Here is a 20981-nt window from a genome sequence, read left to right as displayed (position 1 = left end):
CGGGGCTGGCGGAAATTTTAGGAACTAACGTTGCGCATACATACTGTCGCCCTCTGGCAGGAGAATTTTAGAACTAACGTTGCGCATACATACTGTCGCCCTCAGGCAGGGCTGGTGGGGATTTTTGGAACTAACGTTGCGCATACATACTGTCGCCCTCTGGCGGGGGCTTTTTAGAACTAACCTTGCGCATACATACTGTCGCCCTCCAGCGGGGCTGGCGGAAATTTTAGGAACTAACGTTGCGCATACATACTGTCGCCCCCAGGCAGGGCTGGTGGGGATTTTAGGAACTAACGTTGCGCATACATACTGTCGCCCCCAGGCGGGGCTGGTGGGGATTTTTAGAACTAACGTTGCGCATACATACTGTCGCCCCCAGGCAGGGCTGGCGGATAATTTTGGAACTAACGTTACGCATACATACTGTCGCCCCCAGGCAGGGCTGGCGGATATTTTTGGAACTAACGTTACGCATACATACTGTCGTCCCCAGGCAGGGCTGGTGGGGATTTTTGGAACTAACGTTGCGCATACATACTGTCGCCCCCAGGCAGGGCTGGTGGGGATTTTTAGAACTAACGTTGCGCATACATACTGTCGCCCCCAGGCAGGGCTGGCGGATATTTTTGGAACTAACGTTGCGCATACATACTGTCGCCCCCACGCAGGGCTGGTGGGGATTTTTGGAACTAACGTTGCGCATACATACTGTCGCCCTCAGGCAGGGCTGGCGGGGATTTTTGGAACTAACGTTGCGCATACATACTGTCGCCCCCAGGCAGGGCTGGTGGGGATTTTTAGAACTAACCTTGCGCATACATACTGTCGCCCCCAGGCAGGGCTGGTGGGGATTTTTGGAACTAACGTTACGCATACACAGTGGCGCCTCTAGCGGGGAGTAGAGTGAACTAACCAGCGGCGCATACATACTGTCGCCCTCCGGCGGGGCTGGCGGATATTTTCGGAACTAACGTTGCGCATAGACAGTGGCGCCTCTAGCGGGGAGTAGAGTGAACTAACCAGCGGCGCATACATACTGTCGCCCTCCGGCGGGGCTGGCGGATATTTTCGGAACTAACGTTGCGCATAGACAGTGGCGCCTCTAGCGGGGAGTAGAGTGAACTAACCAGTGGCGCCATCTAGCGGAGACCTTTGGAACTAACGTTGCGCATAGACAGTGGCGCCATCTAGCGGGGAGTAGGGTGAACTAAATTGTCACTACCTTACGCATACATACTGTCGCCCTCTGGCGGAAAAGTTCTGATCTCGGAGCGGCATAAACACACTACTTGTAGTTTTAAGTTAGCACGAAAGATGGCGCTGTAAGATTGTAATTTGTACAGGAATGGTGCGATCGAACACGGTGGCTAGTCTCGAGGCCGCCGGCCGACGGATGCTGGGCCACCATCTGCCGCGGGACCGGGACCGCTCGTACGGCAACGTACCGCCGCCACAACACCAGCAGCACAGTAAGTAAATCACTAGTTTACACACAGGAATGGTGCGGACACGGAGGCTATTGGACATAGGAAGCGATTCATCTTTAGCTGCTAATGTAATTGAAGCGTTTTAGAATGGTTTATTAGAATGATAAAGATGAACCCAATAATTCGGCGGTTCGTTAAGATCTTACATTCGGCCGAATATTCGGCAACTCCATATTCGACCCATCTCTATTCTCTATACCAGTGGTCGGCAACCTTTTAGCAGCCAAGGGCCACATAGTAGTTAAGGAAATTGACGCGGGCCGCACTTTGTTAATATGTGTGACTTTATCAGACATTGTATGACAATATTACATACAAAATAGCCAGGGGGGCTCGTGGGCCGCAAGTGAGAGGTTCGCGGGCCGCATGCGCTTGTTGCCGATCGCCGTTCTATACTATATGTATAATTTAGGGTATAAATCTTCGACGCCGTCTGACACATTGTCGTTCAAGTGACGTAGCTAGCGAGCCATAAGAATAAGAACAATAGCGGTGCAGTGCGTTTGTTGCCGCTTTGTTTCACTTTAATTAGACCCAAGTGCCGTTATTGGGGCACCGACAGCTTATTGCAACTGTCGTTTTAGGGTTCTGTTTTTTACAAATAGCTCTTACCTATTCTCAGCCTTCTTAATTTATTTTCTAACCCTTTCACGGTCAATCAAGATTTAAAAAAAAACAGCATTCCCTCATCGCTCCCTTATAGTCTTAAAAACTTTGCATAGGAAAAAAATAGTTATTTACGATACAAATGCGAAAAAGAGGAAATTCAAAACGAGTGGCGATAAATTAAAACACGACCGAAGGGAGTGTTTTAAATCGGCACGAGTTGCGAATTACCTATTCGCACGTGTATCGTACAACGTTTTACAGTACATATGGCCCTTTAAACTTTTGACATCGCACAAAAAGTGCTATTTTACGCACTAGTGCGGGAAAATAGGACCATATGTACTGTAAAAGTAATTTTTGCCATATAAAAAGTAAAGCCTAAGTGGTAAGTGTGCCTTGTAAAGGGTTATTAAGTATATTTATTTTCTTTTGTCCTGGAACAAATTTTTATATTGTGACTTAATTGTTTTCCGATTAAGGTGATTATTGTTATTCGTAATGGATTACTTTATGTCGAACTCATGATCACATGATCAAACGTCGGACTATAGGGGGCAGTTTGAGGGCAAGGTAAGGTTTACAAAAAACGAGTATTATAATGTACTTAGTATTTGTAACATAGTTAATTAAATTAGTTACCCGTTATCATTTATTCATCTTTAATGTGTAAATACTCTTTGAAGTGATGACTGATAGCCCACTGAAGTGGCCACTTAAAAAACAAATAAATAGCTGACATACCTCATTATGACTGTTGTTCATATGTACTTATAATGTTGAGGGCACTCCGAACACCGCCACCGCATCGCCCGGAGCCATTCGTGAGTCAAATGCTCTATCTATCGGGGGTGGCGATACAAAGGCTCATTCACCGCAAAGCTATGGCATGGTCGATATGATAGTCGATAAGTTATAACCAAACGTCGGACTATAGGGGGCAGTTTGAGGGCAAGGTAAGGTTTACAAAAAAATCTTAACTTACGAGTATTATAATGTACTTAGTATTTGTAACATAGTTAATTAAATTAGTTACCCGTTATCATTTATTCATCTTTAATGTGTAAATACTCTTTGAAGTGATGACTGATAGCCCACTGAAGTGGCCACTTAAAAAACAAATAAATAGCTGACATACCTCATTATGACTGTTGTTCATATGTACTTATATTTGTTGGTAGAACTTGGTATGCCCAGTTAACTCATTTGTTTTGTTCCTTTCTCACAGCTGCAATTGTCTGAGTGACGGATAAAGCCAAACGAACTTTTTCGCCATTTTGACTTATGTGTAGTCCAAGTACGTTTATAAATAACGCAGTTAGTTGCTATGATATTTGGAATTTCACATTATAAATACTAGTTACCAAATACTAAGTACAAATACTCGAAAATGAATTGATTGATTTGCGAACCTTACCTATAATTCTGACATGCCACGAAAATGCCCGCTGGAGTCCGACGTATGCACATGATGATTGATGCGAAGTAGACATAACAGTTTTTATCGTAAAATCAGTATTCCGGAAGAACTATCTTGAAAATGAAATGAAATGAAAAGAATTTATTTGACTTTATCTTCTTCTTCTTGCCCTTATCCCACGTTATGTGGGGTCGGCGCAACATGTTTTTCTCTTCCATTCTCCTCTATCTTTCATCACCTCAGCACTCACTCCTTTCTTTCTCATATCCTCTTTCACACAATCCATACATCGTTTTTAGGTCTACCATCTGCTCTCCGTCCATCAACATTCATCCTTAACATTCTTTTGCCTATATGGCATTCATCCCTCCTCATTACATGCCCATACAGTCAACGGTAAAAATATTGGTGTAGACAACTTACTCAAAAATATGTCCCATAGTTCTTAATTCACTGACATAAGAGTTATGGGACATATTTGTACACCCATATTTTTACCGTTGACTGTACCACGCTAACCTACTACTTCTCCTCCGGAAGAACAATGTTATAATTATAACTTATCGACTATCATATCGACCATGCCATAGCTTTGTGAATGAGCCTTTGTATCGCCACCCCCGATAGATAGAGCATTTGACTCACGAATGGCTCCGGGCGATGCGGTGGCGGTGTTCGGAGTGCCCTCAACATTACTGCGAGACTAATTGCAACTGCTTTTTATTGCCCAAGCGGTTACATTTGATTAAAATAATGTTATTTATATTGTACAAGCTTTTATTTAACTTACAACGAATGGTAGAGTCGGACCACGCCAAGTTTTCATGCCAAGTCAAGTATAATCAGTGCAAGCCTAGCGTCTAGTTAGTCTTTTAAGTAGAGATGCACCCGATATCCGGCCTATCCGTCCATCATTTTACTATCCGGCCGGATACCGGATAGTGACCTACTATCCGGCCGGATACCGGATAGTAACATTGCTTGATTTCGGAGTAAACAAATTGGATTTAAGAATCAGACACGGTCATAATCGTACTTGTTTATTATTTTAAAACAATTTTATCATTACACTGAGAGTCCGCGCGAACGTTTCCTAGGATCAGGTCAAACCATCAGAATGCGCACCTGAAAATCCGAAATGTAGGTATAGTTCCGCTGGCCGAATATTCGGCGGCCGGATACCGGATATTCGACCGATGGTCAGGCAGGAATATCCGGTATCCGGCCAAACAACTATCCGTTGCATCTCTACTTTTAAGTATACAGGTTATGAATTAGTTCCCGATATCTGGTTGAGCTAGAATGTATGTAGCATACAAAACCTTTCTCACTTGGATGACAATACAATGTTAAGTTAGGTACCATCAGGCGGGTCAGAAAGCTAATCTGCTGGCTCTCTCCTACTACACACGGCTCGTTCTTAATTTTTGAGATCCTCAAATTCTATTGTGGTCGCCGAGTGGGAGCCCCGACATAGTGTGGGTGTAGCTTCACCTAAAATCAACGCAGAATCATTTAATTGATTACAATACATTGATTAGAAAATGCCTACATTCCATTATTTCTTGGATATCTATATCCAAGAAAACTACTTAGTTTGATAATTGTCATTATCATAACAGCCTTTTATCGCCCACTGCTGAGCATACCTAGGCCTCTCTTCGAGTACGCCACTTATCCTGGTCCTGAGCCAATCTCATCCAGAAGTGAAATTTCATAATGATTCGATTAAACTTGAAGTAGATAACAACAATTAAACAGCTGTTTTAATACTTACAAGGTATTTTGGTAAGGCTATCTAAAGCCGGAAAACTACGGAAACGGATATGTTCATAACCGTGCTCTGTGGAATTTCCCATCAACAACAATGTACTTCCGCTCAAATCTTCACCCCGATTGAACCCTCTTAGGGGAAAAAATATAAAATTTATTTTTAGTACCTACACTCGTAACTTTCAAGAATTACAGTGGAACCTGGATAATTGCAATCTCAAGGGACTGGCCATTTTTTGTCAATTAACCAGGTTTTTCATTTAAGCAGGTCGTGTCAATTAACGAGGTTCTAAAAATCGTTGTGTCAATTATAGAGGTTTTCATTAATAGAGGTTGCGTTCTGACAAATTTCTTTTATGGAGGTGCAAATAACCATTGAAAGTAAATTTACACGCTTACGTTCTGGTTTTCTGATCTATATATTGCTTCTGACTATACCTACTTGCACTTTTACACTACATTAATTACTACTTTATTTTCTTATCATTAAAAAAATTGCCTTCAATTGTAGAAGAAAGTTTTATTAGAATGTAAAAAGCATACTTTGTTTTTTATTTAATCTAAACTGTTTCACCTACTACAGGCTGTGATAGATACCCAATAAATAAATTGAATTCTGGATGGAGATATAGGTAAATAAAATGATCATTGCTTTTAAAATATTATTTCTGCTGTCTACAACTACATTATTTCAATTACAGAGGTAATAAGTTAGACTCGTTTCAATAATAGAGGTAAAAAGAAGATGAAAAATAGCGGATTTTTTTAGCACAGTGTCAATTATAGAGGTCTTAGTTGCGATGTGGTCAATTACAGAGGCAAAATTACGAAAAGCACTAAAATCTAAATTGCAATTATAGAGGTTCCAAAATTTCAATTATAGAGGCCCTTTGGTCTCAAGGGACCGGGACCGGGCTTTTGGTTGCAATTATTGAGGTTTTCCATTTATCCAGGTTCCAATTAACCAGGTTTCACTGTATATGTGGAAAATAATTGTTTTTAGACTTAATTGAGATGATCTTTGCTAGAGTTTTTTTAAAAGGATTTAGATAATGACTTCCGTACGAACCTATAATTATTGAATCATCCTTTATAGAACACTTTCCGCAATTCTTAATTCCAGAAGCATTAGTCACAATACCAACAAAGCCTTAAACACCGGCATTATACGACGTTCCGAGCCATCGAGCTTAAGAAAACAAAATCATAGCCAATAACCGTCTAAAAGGAATCCATTATTCCAAATTCGAAATTCAAATTGGCCTATCGTCCCGCGAGGCATTCGCGGGCAACAGCGCGCGAACGCAAACAGGAAGCGAGGGCATTGTCCAACCCAGTGTCGCCAACTACGAAAATAATAATTATCGAGGGTTGCCAACAATAGCGCTCTTTTTTTCTCTAAATAACGGGTCGATCGGCTCAAGTGCTTCCTATTATGCCCGGGATTACTGCTACAATGTTTTTTATCGATCTTTTTGTAACCAGGTGGCTTCCGAGGTGTTTTAATGCGTATCTCATCCGATTTTCGTTTTAATCCGATAAAGATACGATAATCTGAAAGCTTCTGAGATCTTGTGTAAATAAAAAGAGCTTTTTGCGTATTTTATCGCTTTTAAAAAGGAGTAGATACTTCGCTCACCGTTTTTAATATCGCCGGGCATATTGAAGGATCTGGCGAACTTAAATCGTTACTAATAACATAATAAAGTGGTAGCAGCGCGTTTCTAGTAAATTTCCCATATGGATTGTAATGTTTCATTAAGTCTAGTGTTTATTGCAATTCTAGGTATTACAATATCGGCTGGGTGTATAGTCTAATATTGAACGCGAGAGATAGAGGCACTGAAATTACAAGAAAATCAATCACGTTTTTGTACGCTTTTTTCTTAATTATGCGTTCACGCACCCGACATTTCTCTCGTGTCAAATTGCAAAAACCATAGCGATAACATTTCCTTTCAATTTATAATAAATCTGACTTCCAATTAATTCGTATTTAGCGTTTGCATTCAAATCAATCAAAAATAAATCAACCTTTATTCTGCCATCAACATAACCCTTACATGTTACATCTTAGGGGTGATTTTCCATTGCGTGGGTGTTAGTTTCTGGCGGCGCCGCTAGGGGGCGGCACGTGGCCCAATTACCCGCCCCAAACTGCAGGGTTTTAATAATTGAATACGCTTATTTGATTTTGCAACTGACGTGAGTATAAATAAATGTCAAATGAATTAGTCCTGACTTCGGCTGGGAGTGTGGGAGTAACCCTTCGGTTCGGAAATACCAAAAATGCAAAGTTACCTTTATTGATTGAATCGTTTTAATATCAGAACGATGTGACGTACGAATAATTTTGAGTACTTCACGTGATAGTCCCTTTTGATAACGACTGTACTAAATTATAAATGAATTTTCAAGAAAGCGGTGGTGGCCGAGTGGTTCTGACGTCCGACTTTCAATCCGGAGGTCGTGGGTTCAAATCCTGGCTCGTACCAATGAGTTTTTCGAAACTTATGTACGGAATATCATTTGATATTTACCACTAGCTTTTCGGTGAAGGATAACATCGTGAGGAAACCTGCATGCATCCGCGAAGAAATTCAAAGGTGTATGTGAAGTCCTCAACCCGCATTGGGCCAGCATGGGGACTGTAGCCTAAACCTAAACCCTTTCGTATTGAGAAGAGGCCTGTGCCCAGCAGTGGGACGTATATGGGCTAAATTAACTATAATAATTATTAAAAAAAAACATATTATTAGAATTCCACTTTTTTCTTTTCGGGTACTCATTGAAAACAATGTTTCATGAAATTATGCAGAGACAAATTAGAATCAATTGTTTTGTGTCGTCAAACATAATATAACACACCTTCACAATCTCCAACTAACCCTATTCAGAATTAACAAAATCAGCCTAAATCCCTAGAACATAAAGTCCACTTTTCAACACAATATCAAGGCAGACACGAAGACAAGAAAGCAATAGAATCGTGAACGCAAAGTGAAACATCAAAGCATAGATATTGGAATAGAATCGCTATTGTTTATCAATAAAATATCGAGAGCACTGGTAGAGGCTTATTGCTCCGTCGACGTTGATCTGGTTCTGATATAGTATTATTCTGCCCCACCACGTCTATCATTTATTTTAAACTTTATTGCACATAAAAGAAGTACCTAAAGGTTGCCTTGAAGAGATCGCTTTTTAGCGATACGGCCGTCCGTCTGTTGTTTGCCTCTGTCTGTAGGTATTATTGTGTGTTTTCTTCTACATGTATTTTGAATTTGTGCATTAGAGAAGATTTGTATGGTATATTGTTGGATTGTACAACAGGCGGACTTAATGCCTCTAGGAATTCTCTACCTGCCAATCAACCAAAGGGCGAAAAAATAAATGAGGCTACGTCTTATGGCGTAATCTGCCTCGAATTACACATTAACGTAGTTCAGTCTAAAAAGTAATAGTTACAGCACATCTGGTGCTACATTACGACACCAGGTGCTATAATAAGCACATTACGTAAATACGTAACCACGTCGAAAATTTAAAAGGCCATGTAGTACTGTCAAATGTTGTACGATACACTTGCGTATAGGTAATTCGCAGCCAGTGGGTAATTTTAAAACAAGACCGAATAAGGGATTATTTTTCGCATTTGTATCGTAAATAACTATTATTTTGAAGCGGTCTCAATCTTAGAATCACGCAGGTAGCAATAATAGCGTAGACAAGTTCCCTTTTCCCCTTGGTCCCTAAAGCTGAATTTCCCGACTGTAACCTCGGCGCCGGCCCTTGAGCACGCGTCGGCGGCTCTAATTATTACTGGAGATCGGCCGTCCGAGCTAGGACAGCCCAGTCTAAATCGGTAGTTTTTCTATTCTATTTAGTTACCGCCTTGTATACCGGGTGTGGCCTGTAATATGAGCAAAAAATTAAACTGTAGGCTGTACTCTTCATACTGACTAACATTTGTTCAGCGACTTTTAAAAATAACTTGTGGTTTGATTTTTAATACACTTTAAAGTTTATTCTAAGACGCAGTGTACCTATTGCGAATTTTGTTATGTTTAAGGCGTGACAAGCAACGTCAATCACAATGATATGGCGTGGCGATGGCGTCCATTGAAGATTTTATTTATTTTGTATGAAAAATATTGAGTCTAAATACTTCATAATTTTTTAAATTTGTTGAATAAAAGTGTCACCGTTTGAGGAGTACAATCTATGTTTTAATTATTTGCTCATGTTACAGGCCACACCCGGTATACAGTCAAATAATTTAATTTCTGTACCATTTCGTACGTTGTCATAGTGACAATCAACCTCGTATTGTCACTGTGACTGGTATGGTACTAAAAATAAACTCCTTGACCGTACTAGTTAATAGCTAGTATGTTCTCACACTTAGTATGACTATGAACAAATTTACCAAGAACATTAGATACGTATTCCTGTCGATCCTATATCCTATCCCTTTCATCTTGTCGATCCTATATCCTATCCCTTTCATCTATGGAAGTGTTTTAGGAGGCATACCAGCTTATAAAGGCTCCTAGATATCTCAAATACACTACTTCTGACTTGTTTCACTGTGGCGCGGGTCTGCCTCAAGGACAGCGGTAAGACTGGCGCTAAGTTAAAAAGTAATATATTCTTACAAGGCACATACTGACATACGACCTTTCGCAACCCAAGACGTAGGATAGTTAGATAAGGTGGGACAATATTGTGGCTTAAACCTTGTTCCTATACACAAAATCTTATACTTATTTATGGAAGATATTTCGGAGATATTTTACATGTAATATCTTGTTTTTTTTTATCTGTTGGACTTAAAATATGTCACTCACAGTGACCGCCACTTGACGGTGAATAGCTAGGTATCACCTAATATATTCTTACGAGTACATAATATTATATTTATCGTAAAAATCATATTAGTTACTGTTCTTTTCTTAGCTTTTCAAAAATCTCCAAATAGGAACGAATACACATCAGTAATCTCGTAGCATTTTATTGGGAACGTATCAGAGGTAAAATAATTGACACAGTGTTATGGCTCCTCTACACGATGGGCCAACGCCGGCCACTCCAAGGGATGCATTTATGCGTTAGAGGGTGCAAGTGATATTGCTATCTTATTCTACCGCATGGCGTGTAGAGGAGCCATAATGTTATCAACTCTAATTAAGTAACATGATCTTAAATTTGCTATAAGTACCGATTCATTTTACTTATCTATGTACGTTGTTAACAAAATGCTACAATATTATATTACCGATGTGTAAATATGAAATAAATACGAGTACTTATACATCCTTCATGATCCTTCTTAGGCCACGTTTAAAACACTTTTCACACTAGCTGATAAAACCGTCGCATTTCGGCGCGACTGCGCGCGCCCTGAAAGCCGCCCATTAGATGCCTATTATGTCTGCCGGCTGCCGCGTTTTTATTTTTTCTACTTTTCCACTACATATGTGATGAGCTTTGGGCTTTGAGCAAAGAATCCACTCCACTCTCTATGTGTGCGAATTGCGACAAGTGTGGAGTTCGCCACGGATTCGCCTTATTCTCTATAAAAAATACGGTGAATTTTGTATATCCATTTCATGTGAAATCCTTTTTGAATAGGAGCTAGTGATTGTCAAAGGATGCTATTGCTAACTCTGTGCAGGTCAAGTATGATATTGAAAGATATTGAAAATATTAACGTATAAAAGTTGGACTTTTTGCCAAAGAGCAATGCGAAAAGAATGAATAAATTTATACACGGTGTAACATGTGGTAACCGAATAATTTTAACAGCGTATTCCTGATCATATTTAGAGACAAAAATGTCCTATAAACTTCTTTGAAATTCGCCTAGTTACAGAGATAATTTTAATAAAAAAAAACAAGTTTTTATTGTAACATACTGTAAAAGGCCTTTTTGACCGTGCTATTGCTGCTATGGGACGCAGTCTAAATATCCTTATTGATAGATGTCAAAAAGGGACCAGTAACACTTTGCAAAAAGTAGGTTTTACGAAAAAAAAAGTTAAAATCAATTTTACCAATAACATTTATTTTTTATGAAAAAAAAAAACAAAAAAAAAATTTTTTTTTGGCGAATTTGACCTAAAGTAATTAGGGAATTCAAATCGGTTATTTTTTGTATGGAAATAATCGGTTATTAACCGAAACCGCGGTTATTTCCATACAAAAAATAACCGATTTGCATTCCTTAAAAGTAATATAACATTTTTTCCTTCTTTTGGCCTCAGAAATGCGTGGTTAAAATTATTCGGTTTCCTCATGTTACACCGTGTATACGAGTAGAGTTTTCTCGCCCACATAGGGCGCTGCTGCCACAAATGTTGCTAATAGCGATACCTCATTATACACTCGACCGCCATTGTGGAGGTGGTACGTTGTGACTACCTACTGATAAAACTAGGGTGTTTCTTAACAACTTACAAAAGAGATTTACTTTTGTTCATGAACAAACAAACAAACATCCACTCGTAGTCATCTCCATAACCACTAACACCACTGTAGACACAGAAAATATGCACAATGGTTGTAGATTTACGAAAAATGCCCAGTGTTACTAACTAAATTATAGTTAGTAAAAAATCTTATAGTTACTATAAGATTGTGTCAGATATTTTTGCGACCTTCGTTGTGTAACATATTATTGCAGGTACTGTACTGACTGTACACAAATCTATACATAATGACCCGTTTGATTCCTTTCTAGTGTAATCTCCTCCCACCCACGTAGGGTGCCGCCGTAACAAATGCCTCTAATGACGTCGCCTCGTTACGTACTCGACAGCCATTACAGAGGTGACCGAAACGTTACTATTAACGTGACTATACTGTCTTACAATTCCACTTTTTACCAGACATGAAAATTTAAAACGAAATCTAGCAGATTTGTATGAAATTTTTCAAAGTCCCACGTTGAGTGCCACTGAAAAAACGCAACAGCTTAGCGTATACTCTACCGTGGCTACCTCTAGAGCCGAAACCGATGCTAACAACCATGATTATTTACATAATCGAATCTTATCCAGAAGGAGATTTTTACTCATAATACATATCAATATGACAGAGTAAAATTCTCCTTCATTACTAGATCGATTTTGAAAATTCTTTTTTTGATTGAATGTATATGCATACAGATTGGTCCCGTTTTTGTCAAAACCCAGTTCTGATGATGGGATCCTTGAGGAATCGAGGGAACTCCTCAAATCTTAAAGGCATACATATAGTGATTTTTGGGTTTTTATCAACAAATCAAGCATATACACTAGGGTAGGTCACTCGTGTATGGAGAAAAAAAAAGTATTAGTTATCCTTCGGGCACAGTTACAAAAACTTGCGTAATAATGCCAATAAACAGTATTTCAAATTATTCTGTAATCAGAATTCATTTTCTGCCTCCGGATCGATTTCAAAGTTTTCATATAAATATTGTTATATTTTGTATGGTCCGCGGAGTATATTTATATATCGTCTCTTTATTCAAACTTTAGCTAAAAAGTTATACCATTTTTAAGCTCGAAATAGCATGGTAAAGGTTCAGAGCCAATAAATATACCAAAAAAGTACTCAAAAAGAAACATTTTTTTTCATAATGTCCATACATTTAGCAAAAACTTTGACTAAAATCCGGAGGCAGTAAAATTAAAGCTAAAAATAAAATAAAAATATGTGCAATAATTAATCACCAAATGGCACCTTTTTTTAACTGTGCCCCCTATGAAATAAAAAAAAAGTAAAAATGACCCACCCTAATATACACCCAAAAAAGTGACATTTGATGAAGTGGAACTGCTGATGATGATCAGAACGGAACTCTTTAACGACGCATAGTTCACGGTTGGCGATTTGTCCTCTTCGTTATGTTTGTTTAAGCAAGTTAAGTTTTTAAGCCACATTTTTGTCAAGCTCGAGTTCTGATGATGGGATCCATGAGGAATCAAGGGAACTCCTCAAATCTTAAAGGCATGCGTATAGAGATTTTTGTATTTACATCAGAAAATCAAGCATTTTCATTAAAAACTGTTGCATTTGATGAAGTGGAACTGCTGATGATGATCAGAACAGAACTCTTCAACGACGCATAGTTCACGGTTGGCGATTTGTCCTCGTCGTTATGTTTGTTAAGCAAGTTAAGTTTTTAAGCCACATTTTTGTCAAGCTCGAGTTCTGATGATGGGATCCATGAGGAATCAAGGGAACTCCTCAAATCTTAAAGGCATGCGTATAGAGATTTTTGTATTTACATCAGAAAATCAAGCATTTTCATTAAAAACTGTTGCATTTGATGAAGTGGAACTGCTGATGATGATCAGAACAGAACTCTTCAACGACGCATAGTTCACGGTTGGCGATTTGTCCTCGTCGTTATGTTTGTTAAGCAAGTTAAGTTTTTAAGCCACATTTTTGTCAAGCTCGAGTTCTGATGATGGGATCCATGAGGAATCAAGGGAACTCCTCAAATCTTAAAGGCATGCGTATAGAGATTTTTGTATTTACATTAGAAAATCAAGCATTTTCATTAAAAACCGTTGCATTTGATGAAGTGGAACTGCTGATGATGATCAGAACAGAACTCTTAAACGACGCATAGTTCACGTTTGGCGATTTTTCCTTTTCGTTATGTTCGTTAAGCAAGTTAAGTTTTTAAGCCACATTTTTGTCAAGCTCGAGTTCTGATGATGGGATCCATAAGGAATCGAGGGAACTCCTCAAATATTAAAGGCATACGTATAGATTTTTTTTGTATTGTCATCATAAAATCAAGCATTTACATTAAAAACTGTCGCATTTGATGAGTGGAACTGCTGATGATGACCAGAACAGAACTCTTCAATGACGCATGGTACACGTTTGGTAATTACGAATTTCGATTTTGACTTGGACTGGGACCCGGACTCGGACTCATACCCGGATCCGGTTCGGACCCGGATCCGGTTTGGACCCGGACTCGGACCCGGATTCGGACTCGGACTCGGAACCGGACTCGGACCCGGACTCGGACCCGGTCTCGGACCCGGACACGGACCCGGACTCGGACCCGGATCCGGACTCGGACCCGGACCTTGATCCAGAAAACCACTATGATACCTTAACTAAATAAACAACTATGATTACCTACCATAAAATTAATGTAGGTATAAAGTACGATGATGCCAATCTTACTAGCCCCTCCCGCTTAAACCCCCGTACACCGCACGGCATGCGCCATTAAGTGGGTTAGGTTAGGTTTGAACTGCGATCCTCACAGAACCGAACAAGCATTAGGTTAGGTTAGAACTGCGAACCTTACAGAAACGAAATGCTACTTGAAAAGTGGGTTTGATTAGGTTCGAACTGCGATCCGCACAAAACCGAACTGCTATCTGAGGAGTGGGTTAGGTTAGGCTAGAACTACGACCCTCATGGCTCCTCTTCACGATGGGCCAACGCCGGCCACTCCAAGGGACGCATTTATGCGTTAGAGGGAGCAAGTGATATTGCTATCTCATTCTACCGCATGGCTGCGTCCCTTGGAGTGGCCGGCGTTGGCCCATCCTGTAGAGGAGCCATTATACAGAAGCGAAATGCTAGTAGAAAAGTGGGTGGTTTTACCTCCTTTTCTACATAGTGTACCATCTACAGTAATCTTTCATCGGCCCCCATGGAAGTCGGTTTTTTTTTCTTAAAAATTATGTTAGGAAATTTTTATACCCAGACGTCAGAAGGATATAGGTACCTCGAATACCATCCTGTGCATGTTGGGCGACCGGTGGGACTCACCATGGCTGAAGCACTGGGTGCAGCTACATGCCCTATTATGTAAAAATCTGTTTTAATGTTAATGTTTTGTTTGTACTAACCCTAGATTTAAGCATTAGTATGTTACTAACACATATGGACTTTTGGTTCGAAATAAAATATTATTGATTGATTGATTGATACCTACCGTACACAGCAGATCATCAATATATCACACTTTGTGGGTTCTAATGTTAAACTTCTCAGCCAATTTACAACTAGCAGGCACCAAGTTGGGCCAACTGTTACTAATGACTTCGTAGGTCCTCTGCCGCAATCACAGAGACCACAGAAACGTGTCTCAACACAGTCAGTACACGGGCAGCTCTAGAAAGTTCCACTTTCTAACTATACTTCACAAGCGTTGTGGTCTAGCGGTGTTTAGTTTATTGAATAACAAGGTGCGGGACGTAATTAATTAGGGATTGTAAAAGCTTAAAGGAATTTACATCAACGGTATTCAAAAAGCAACACACATTTTTATTGTTCACAGAATGTGTGTTTTCAAGATAAGAGCGTACTCCCATCTCGAATGTCGGTAATGCACTTACAACCCCTCTGGTCTGGTGTCCATGGGCGACAATAATCGCTTACCACCAGGCGATTCGCCTGCTCGTTTGCCTCCTAGATCATAAAAAATATATTTGAGGAATAAGGTCTACACATTCTGTGTTTTTTTCCACTATTATATAAGCCTTTATAAATGTTCCTAACAATTATATTTCAGGTAAATGGCATTGCAATTTATATTATACACTCATTTCTTGTTTTTGACATCCATTTTTCGGCAGTTGCGTATTTGCTTGCTCAACCGACGACAGGTGGTGATTCTAGTCAAGGATTTAAAGCACTGCTTTGTTCTGTGCAACCACACAGCCGTACAGAATCCCTATTTGTACATTCTCCGACACTCTTACTTCAGCGAACTACGATTAACCTTCATACTTTGACTAAGGACTTAGAGCAATCAAAATGGGCCTCTTTGTATAGAAATTCCACTGAAGTGACCATGTTTCATTGATCCTCAGTATATTTGTACGAATGATCAGATCGGCGCTAACGCCTTGTTTGCCGTAGCGCTAATACCTCAAGGGTATCGGCTGGGACTTAGGCAGAATCCCTTTAGAGCCAAACTGTTCAGAATGGCAGCTCTTAGCTTTAAACCGCGGGTTAAACCTTCCAAGACACGGATACATGGTATATGGAATAGACTTTTTAAAATCGTTATCTGTTTTGAGGAATAAACTGTTTATTTGAGTTTAAGAGTTTTTTTTTATTGATTCTATGAGTATCTATCGTATTCCGACCCGGGGTTAATCAATTAAACCTGGAGTTACCATGGCTACCAGTGCAACTTGACAGTGGGTTAACGGTTTAACCGGTTAACCCCGGGTTAGTGATTGGTGCAAGTGGCCTTAAGAAAAAAAGGTTAAGGAAACTTTTTGGACACTATATTTTTACCAATCGTAGTATTCATACAAAAAGACATTTCTCGTCAAAATGTTTTTCCTACTTTTTGAATGTCCCGTCAGGCGGCATACTTCATTTTAATTGTTTGAATGATACCTTTTTGTCAAGTTTTGAACTTTCCATTTGAAAAGACCGTTTTCTGATAAACTCCAAGGGATATAAATATAATAAAATTTATAAATTAGTATAAACTAAATATAAAACGAATAGTCAGTATTTTTGTTACACCTTGCAGAGTTTGAAAACTAGCTCATTCCACCGTCAGTAATACATCCTTGTGTCACATTAGGGTGTCACAGAGCTAGCGATTAAACACTCGTAGCAGTGCGATTGTGCCGCGCTTGCCCTATCCCATACTGCATTTCGCCAAGAAGCTACTCGTAATTGTAAAAGAACTAGGCACAGGCACTGCTATGCGTGCAAGGCTACGTCTTGTGACAGGCTTAAAAATTTGGTGCGAAAAGGTTGCACGCCCTTTTGGGCCAAATTTTTAAGCCTTTCAATCCGGATGTCGCGGTCTCAAATGAGTTTTTCGGAGCTTATATACGAAATATCGCGATTACAAATAAGTGCACGCTAAATTCCATACACCATTTCGTGATAGATATTAACACAGAACTTCTTATAAAATATATCTCATTGTTACAGACCGCTCGCAATCTGGCCCAGCCGCGGCCGGCCCCCACCGCGGCGGCTATGTAGCCTTCAACCAGCAGGGCTACAACCAGGGCTACCCTAGCCAGAGCCAGGGCTACCCCAGTCAGAACCAGGGCTATCCCAGCCAGAACCAGGGCTTTAACCGGCAGAACCAGGGCTATCAGCAGCGGGATCGGTTCGGGAATCAACAGGGAGGATACCAACAAAACAGGTAGGCTAGTAGCATTCAACCAGCAGGGTTACATCCAGGGCTATCCCAGCCAGAACCAGGGCTTTAACCGGCAGAACCAGGGCTATCAGCAGCGGGATCGGTACGGGAACCAACAGGGAGGATACCAACAAAACAGGTTAGGTTACGTAGACTTCAACCAGCAGGGCTACAACCGGGGCTACCCTAGCCTGAACTAGGTATATCTACTTATAGTTAAAGGCCGTTTATTTACGTGTATATACCATTTGTCTTCAAGCCGGATTGACCGCAACTGTTACACTGTCACTTTGTTTAAAGTCCCTGTGGAAAAAATATTTACCTATCCTTGCCTTAAGGCATATTCAAATTTACATTTTGCCATCGAAACGATATCCAATTGATGTCATCTGCCCGTGCGTCTCGCTCGCGCCAAACCTACAAGTACATCCTACCTAAACATACGAGCGAAATGTTGTGCGAAGAACCAAAAGACAACATTTAGGGCCAGTTGCGCCAACCAAATTTGAGAGACTGATCAACGTCACACAGTAGTGAACTATGAAACTTCCCATACAATAAAATTTTACGAACGCTTTAACGGTGACAGGTGGTTTGGTGCAATTGACACTTAGATGTCAGGATATAAGCTTGAAGTAGTCTCCTGTACTAAATGATGTTTCTATTTGTTTGACTGGTAGAGTATTGTCCAATAAATGTTTAACTTAAAACCTAAATATCTTAACAGGTACAACCAAGGTTACCAGCAAAGGCAAGATGGATTCCAGCAGCGACAGGACGGCAACCAACGATACAGCCAGAACCAGAACCAGAGGCAGGGCTACTCCTCCCAAGGCCAGGGCTACAACTCGAGGCAGGGCCAGGGTCGCTCCACGTGGCGATAATCTACCTAGTTAACAAGTAAATAGAGTTTATTTTCATTTGAACAAATACTGAATCTTTGGATTTGGTTTGGGGCTAGGTAATGCAATATTCTGAATACATTTGCTGACATTGATTTGAAATTATTGAGGTCATAGAATTCATTACATAAGAATAAATTTCTAATCTATTGAAGCTTAAACAACATTCTTCACCTTTAACTTGATAGATACATAGATTTATTACATTTTCTATGTCACTAAAGCCAATGTAATAAAAGCAGTATTGTAAAATATAATAATAGAGATATCTAATATCACAAAATTATTGATGTTATTGTTGTTAAAATGTGGCCCTTGCTGATCCGACATTATAATTATTATACTACTTTAAAAAAATATGGACTGTTTTGAAGGAAAATGTTTTAGATTGTTTTAAAACTATTCCTTGAAATAGGATTGTCGATAAAATTTTTTTGACCTGAGTAAGAAATTAATTAAAAACTTATATGACTTATAAGAAATACCTACTTCTACAAACTGTGTTTAAACTTTAATGTAAGCCAATTTCGTGAAGACTGACGATTCTACTGAGTTTACACTAACTTACCATTTTTATGTACAATCTTCAGAAAGATTATTTTCTTTATATTAACTATTGCAATGACCGCCTGTATTAATTCGTTTATCTGGATGATTTACTACACTGTAATGATAAAATGTATAATATATGTATATGTTAAATGATTGAAAAGATATTCAACACAAACCTAAATAAAAGACTAGACACAATGGCACAGTTTTATTTTATTATCATTTCCAGTTTTTCACCAGCCACCTATTCTGTCGTCCTACAAATAGTACAAATTATATAAAGCTAGACATGTATAAGAATAACTGACGCTAAAACTGTCCGGATCCGGGCCAAGCCGTCCGACACTTCGTTTTCTATGACGGTTGATCGGTGATCACGTGATGCTTTCTATAGAAAATCTAAAATTTTGTAACCCTCCCACATCGAATATAACAATAGTCCATGTTTGTTACTAGATCATAGATCTCATATTTTGCAAATTTTATATCAGTAGGTATATATAATAGTATATGTAGGTATATATAAACTTGGAGTAACTGAAAAGAGCGGTTGCGGTCTCATTCTAAGGGCCCCCCCCCACATCTAGCGTCTTTCGGGCGTCGGTGTCTACAATTCTATGGCCGACGTCGACGCAACGTCGACGCGGCGTCGACGCAACTGCGCAGCGACGTCATTTTCCATAGCGCTTGACCGACGCCGACAGACGCCGACGCTCGAAAGACGCCAGATGTGGGGGGCCCTAAATTAAACTGAAAAATCGTAATTCAAGACCAAAAAAAGTAAGACAATGTTGCCACTGCAACCATTTGTTTGTAAAATGGTAAATTCCTTTTTTATAAATAAACACGCTAGTTAAGATAATTTTTTATTGGTAATTTTACTCCTACGATTTAAAATAGTACTGTTATCTACATATTTGGGGTCATCCATTAATTACCTCACACGTTTAGGGGGAGGGAGGGGGTCAAGAAAATGTGACATATTGACATGGGGGAGGGGGGAGACACAAACTTTGTGACGTCACTTTAACTTCATCAGTAACCGAAAATTTATTTAAATTATTTAGTTCGCTGTACATTTAAATAACAAGTTTTTAAAACGAAAATAGTTTTTAATCGTTTAATTTTCTTTCCTAAGCAGTTTTGGGTTATAAAATTACTAATATTTATATCGTCAAAAATATTTTGATAAAATATTAATAATACTTAGGTATTTACTTAATTCGATTTGGCGATTTCGTAGAAAAAATGTGACGTCACACTAGGGGGGAAGGGGTTTGCCAAATGTGACCAAGTGTGACAAGGGGGGGGGGGGGAGGGGTCAAAAAACCTAGAAATTCGTGTGACGTAATTAATGGATGACCCCTTTTTACATAAATACAAGACGCGCTAGTAAAAAGTGGCAACATTGTTTTACTTTTTTTGGTCTTGAATTACGATTTTCAGTTTAGTATGCGCTCCAATCAAAGCGCAGTATTATATCAAATATATGTAGATGGTTATTTGGTCAAGCAAATCTTGTCAATAGGAAAAGGCGCGAAATTCAAATTCTCTATGAGACGATATCCCTTCGCGCCTACATTTTTCAAATTTGCCGCCTTTTTCTACTGACAAGATCTGCTTGACCAAGTATACCTAATAAGTGATTTGTGTATTGAACATACGCTTGCATTAGGTATGGTATCACAACAGATTTTACAATTTAATATACCGAACACTCATAAATATCAATCATAATTACCAAAACTCAAATCGCAACAGCGCAATATCCATTCATAACGCACTCCAAATTATTATTACCACACCTTTCCATGTAGGTACGTCAGAACGTTTTCCACACAAAGAGTCTGAAGAGCCGTTTGTGTAATAGTTTTTTTCTTTTTTAATTTCTTTTTGCCGTACAAAATTGTACGGGATGAAAGGAAATTAGGGCTGGCTCGGTTGAATGAGGTTCGGTTATAGGTTTTTTGTAAGGTAAGGGTAATGGGCCGGTAATAATGCTGCTGATTTGACCGTTGATTGCAGTTGGACAATGTTTGGGGTTACCTATTTGGAAGAAAATTAATTAAATTACTAGAGAGAGTAAATAAATA

At 39.4% G+C, this 20981-nt stretch overlaps 1 protein-coding gene across 1 annotated transcript in view; it reads left to right on the top strand.

Moving 5' to 3' along the window:
* The window catches only part of LOC134673455 (5'-3' exoribonuclease 2 homolog), a 62277-nt gene extending 43186 nt beyond the window's left edge, over nucleotides 1–19091 (top strand). Inside the window, exons 15-17 of the mRNA XM_063531444.1 lie at nucleotides 1347–1472; nucleotides 17218–17437; nucleotides 18162–19091. Of these exons, the coding sequence (XP_063387514.1) occupies nucleotides 1347–1472; nucleotides 17218–17437; nucleotides 18162–18318 (503 nt within the window). The 3' untranslated portion in view covers nucleotides 18319–19091. The remainder of the gene's footprint in view (nucleotides 1–1346; nucleotides 1473–17217; nucleotides 17438–18161) is intronic.
* The last annotated feature ends 1890 nt before the right edge of the window (nucleotides 19092–20981 follow it).

The sequence above is a fragment of the Cydia fagiglandana genome, chromosome 18, assembly GCF_963556715.1.
Source record: "Cydia fagiglandana chromosome 18, ilCydFagi1.1, whole genome shotgun sequence".
Taxonomy (NCBI): Eukaryota; Metazoa; Arthropoda; class Insecta; order Lepidoptera; family Tortricidae; genus Cydia; species Cydia fagiglandana.
Note: the sequence above shows the minus strand (reverse complement) of the source record. Positions and strands in the feature narration are given on the sequence as shown.